At 44.3% G+C, this 3,125-nt stretch overlaps 1 protein-coding gene across 1 annotated transcript; it reads right to left on the bottom strand.

Annotated features, from left to right (window-relative positions):
- Nucleotides 1-527: 527 nt before the first annotated feature.
- pde6hb (phosphodiesterase 6H, cGMP-specific, cone, gamma, paralog b) lies at nucleotides 528-2,724 on the bottom strand. Its single transcript, XM_005737985.1, has 3 exons — nucleotides 2,644-2,724; nucleotides 1,542-1,699; nucleotides 528-1,450 (listed from the first exon to the last, which is right to left on the bottom strand). The coding sequence occupies exons 2-3, from the start codon at nucleotides 1,682-1,684 to the stop codon at nucleotides 1,333-1,335; spliced, it is 261 nt and encodes an 86-aa protein (XP_005738042.1). The 5' UTR covers nucleotides 1,685-1,699; nucleotides 2,644-2,724; the 3' UTR covers nucleotides 528-1,332.
- Nucleotides 2,725-3,125: the final 401 nt, after the last annotated feature.

Genomic DNA, 3,125 nt, shown 5'->3' with positions numbered 1-3,125 from the left:
CCACAGGCTCCTAGAGTCACTCTGTTGGAGTTGTGACTCTAGTTTCCTCCTAGTCAGATCCACCTTTCCTGTTTACCACCGTGTTTTTGTAACCAACATGGTGATAAAGAAATGTTCATCTCGAGGCTTCAAAGCAGGATGTCTCATTTTTTACGTCCTTCTTTTGTAGTGTTTTAAATTGATGTAGCATTCTTTCCTATCGGCTGATAAAAAGAAGCCTGATTATCAAGTATAAAAGAGAAAAAAATCCCACTCCTCAATTGATCTCTTCAATGAATGCTTGTTTAAACCTTGTTTTATACAACATGTCATTCATTTTATAAATTGTTGCTCCCATTTAGCAGGAAATGGGTGATAAAGCAAGATACACTCAAAACAGTGAGTGATGTCATGCTGCCAGGTCCATCATTTATGTACAGTCTATGATTTAATAGTGATTTGATATTATTTTTCTTTTACTGATTTAAAAAAAAAAGCCATGTTACTCTGTTTATGTCTTTCAGAAAAAAAGATGAGGGTAGTAAAAGTAGTGAAAATAAACTGATTTTTATTTCAGCTATTTGGACATGCCAGTTCACAACACATCTTCCATAATATTGTGTTTGCAAACACAAAACTTATTTGCCTTTAACTTCTCTAAGGAGGGAAGTGCAGGTAGCAGCAAGGACAGAAAGAGATGGAAAGCAGGACAAAAAGGAATTCCTCCTCAATGATCACGTGAAAGAGCATTGTAGTTTTTCACCATTACAGCATGTTGCACACCCACACTGCATCCCTTGGTGTTTACAACAACCTTGTGCACAAGGAGTAGAAAATACAATGCAAAACAAAAGAGGGAGGAAGTACAAAAGGAAGATGGAAGATAAGGTAAAAAGGTTTAACGCTTAGAACAAATTATTTACATTTGTAATTACAGCTAGAAGCAAATACAAGCTAGTGTTGACAAGTGTTTTGCTTGCATCCATTGCCGTGGGTCAGGAGTGGCACAGGGAGGCAGGGAAGTCCACATGAGGAGGGGGGAGGAGTCGGGAGGAGACTACGCTAGGTGGATGAAGGGGAAAGGAAAAAGGTAGGTGGAGATGGTTTTCTCGTCTTTTCATTTCAAGTATATATACTGTAAACAGTATCATATTATAATATAAAAACAACAACATCATTATGCTTTCCGTCCACTTAGTGGCGCAAAGCAAGAGGTAGATAGACGAGAGGGCATTAGGGGGTTTGCTGGCAGCCTTATCACGACGTGCCAAGCTGAGGTGGAGAGAAGGCCAGGTGGAAAGGATTAGACAGAGGAAGGGTGCAGGCAGGCGAGGAAGGCTGGAGGCAGTGGGTTTAAATGATGCCGTATTTGGCCAAGTCGCTGAGCTCCATGTCGCCGAAGGCTTCCCATGGGCACACCACTGAGAAGTCTGTGCCAAGACCATCCATGCCAGGGATATCATCACCAAAGCTGGAGAAAGAGGAAACAAAGAGGTGAGCGTCCAAAGTCCTGATCTGTTCCCTAATCTATACATTTAAATATCACAAAAACTGTGTTTTACCCCTTCTGGCCTGGCTTGGGGGCCTTGCTCTTGAATGTGCGGGTCTGCCTCTGCTTGAACTTGGGTGGCCCCTTCTTGGGTGTAGTGGGGCCTGTGGTTCCACCGGGGGCCAGGGCGCTTCCTGCTGGGGGGCTGGCGTTCATTTCTACTGCGGATCTCTGAAGGCAGAAAGACATTGTTAAAGCCTCGCATTGCCTCCTGCTGCCCTCGTGCTAATCCTGTTTGCTTCCAGCGCTCGGTGCCAATCCATGGAGATTACACAGATTAGCTTTACAGACAGATTAGCTCTAATCCCACTGTAATCCACAGTGGACTAATTGCCCTTCCTGGACAGCAAGAATGACATGTGCAATAAGGGGAAGACCTTCATTCTTGACCTCCAACTTTTCCACTTGCTCTTTCATCCACCTGACAGTTTGGAAACCAGACTCGAAAACAAGTTTGTCTTAACTTTGATAATCTTGATATAAGGTTTTTTTTCTTGTTGTTGTTTTGGCTGTTATTGTCAAATCACATCACGGCGTTGTCTTCACTGTATTGAAAACGCCTTGACCAAAACATCCCTGCCTGTTCCCTTTGCTCTCGTCTTAAGCCGTGTCCTTTCTGAGCCCCCCTTTCCTCTGACTGCTAACACTGTTAAGGCATTCTGACAGAGGTGGAAGAACACCCTGGCTTGTGATGTTATGCACCACCTGCAGATACAGACAGCCTGCGGATGCAGAGGCTCTCCTGATCTTTCAGCTGAACGGTGATGCAGAGACGCTGCCCGGCAGGCTCACAACCATCTGTTTGCTTTGATTGAACGTTTTGCAAATCCAGTGCATCTTTGTTAGCCCAGAATAGATGTAGATTTTATTTTTTTTATTGCCTCGTTGTCTTACTTACTTGTCTTTCTTCCTGCTTTCCTTGTATTCGTTTACAATTTTAGCAGATACATTATCATCACACTAAATTATCATTGTTATCTTTCCAGCTGTCAGTTATCCACGTACAATCTCTACTGCTACTTTTATCCTTATTATATGTTACATTGTAGCGCCACCCGGGTAGTTTCATCACTAAACAAAGTCAATAAAGTTGCAGCTGCAGAGTTTGCACTTACTTGCAGTCACAGATTTCCCAGTCGCTGCTCAGAGCTGCTTCTCTCTGCTCCTTGAGTAAGTGAAGTGTGTTGTCTGTGTTGCACTTTTATACTATTAATTCTAATCCCCACATCAGCCTTTTTCCAGTCACATGATCACCAGAGAAGGTCAGCCAAACTTCTCCACCCATCCAGGATCTTCTGCTCCCCGCCCTCCCCGCCTCTGTCCCCGATTCTCAGCTCCCTTGTTCCCATTGGCCCCGCCCCACTGCTGTCCTACCTGCCATGAGATGGAGGTGGTGCAGCCTGCTGGAACAGATCAATCAAAGATCAATCTGGAAGGACTTTTATCTCACTTATCCCTCTAAACCCCAGCACGCCTGCATTTAGCTTTGTCGTGAGAAGACAGCCGGTCGCGTTTCAGGCCCATGTGAGACGTTGTTTTCACATGTGGGTCTGTGCAGCTACACCAGTAAACAAAGAGCAGCCCGACCTTGAGGAAA

This window comes from Pundamilia nyererei, unplaced genomic scaffold (genome assembly GCF_000239375.1).
Source record: "Pundamilia nyererei isolate P.nyererei 1_Seehausen unplaced genomic scaffold, PunNye1.0 scaffold00081, whole genome shotgun sequence".
In the NCBI taxonomy this organism is placed as follows: Eukaryota; Metazoa; Chordata; class Actinopteri; order Cichliformes; family Cichlidae; genus Pundamilia; species Pundamilia nyererei.
This window is presented reverse-complemented; position numbering and strand designations above follow the sequence as displayed.

Bases quoted from the DNA above. Each gene is read 5' to 3' on its own strand.
- pde6hb (XM_005737985.1), bottom strand. From the start codon at position 1,684: ATGAACGCCAGCCCCCCAGCAGGAAGCGCCCTGGCCCCCGGTGGAACC. The intron at 1,451-1,541 runs GTAAAACACAGT...CTCTTTCTCCAG, and splicing joins CCCAAGCCAGGCCAGAAGGG to CTTTGGTGATGATATCCCTG.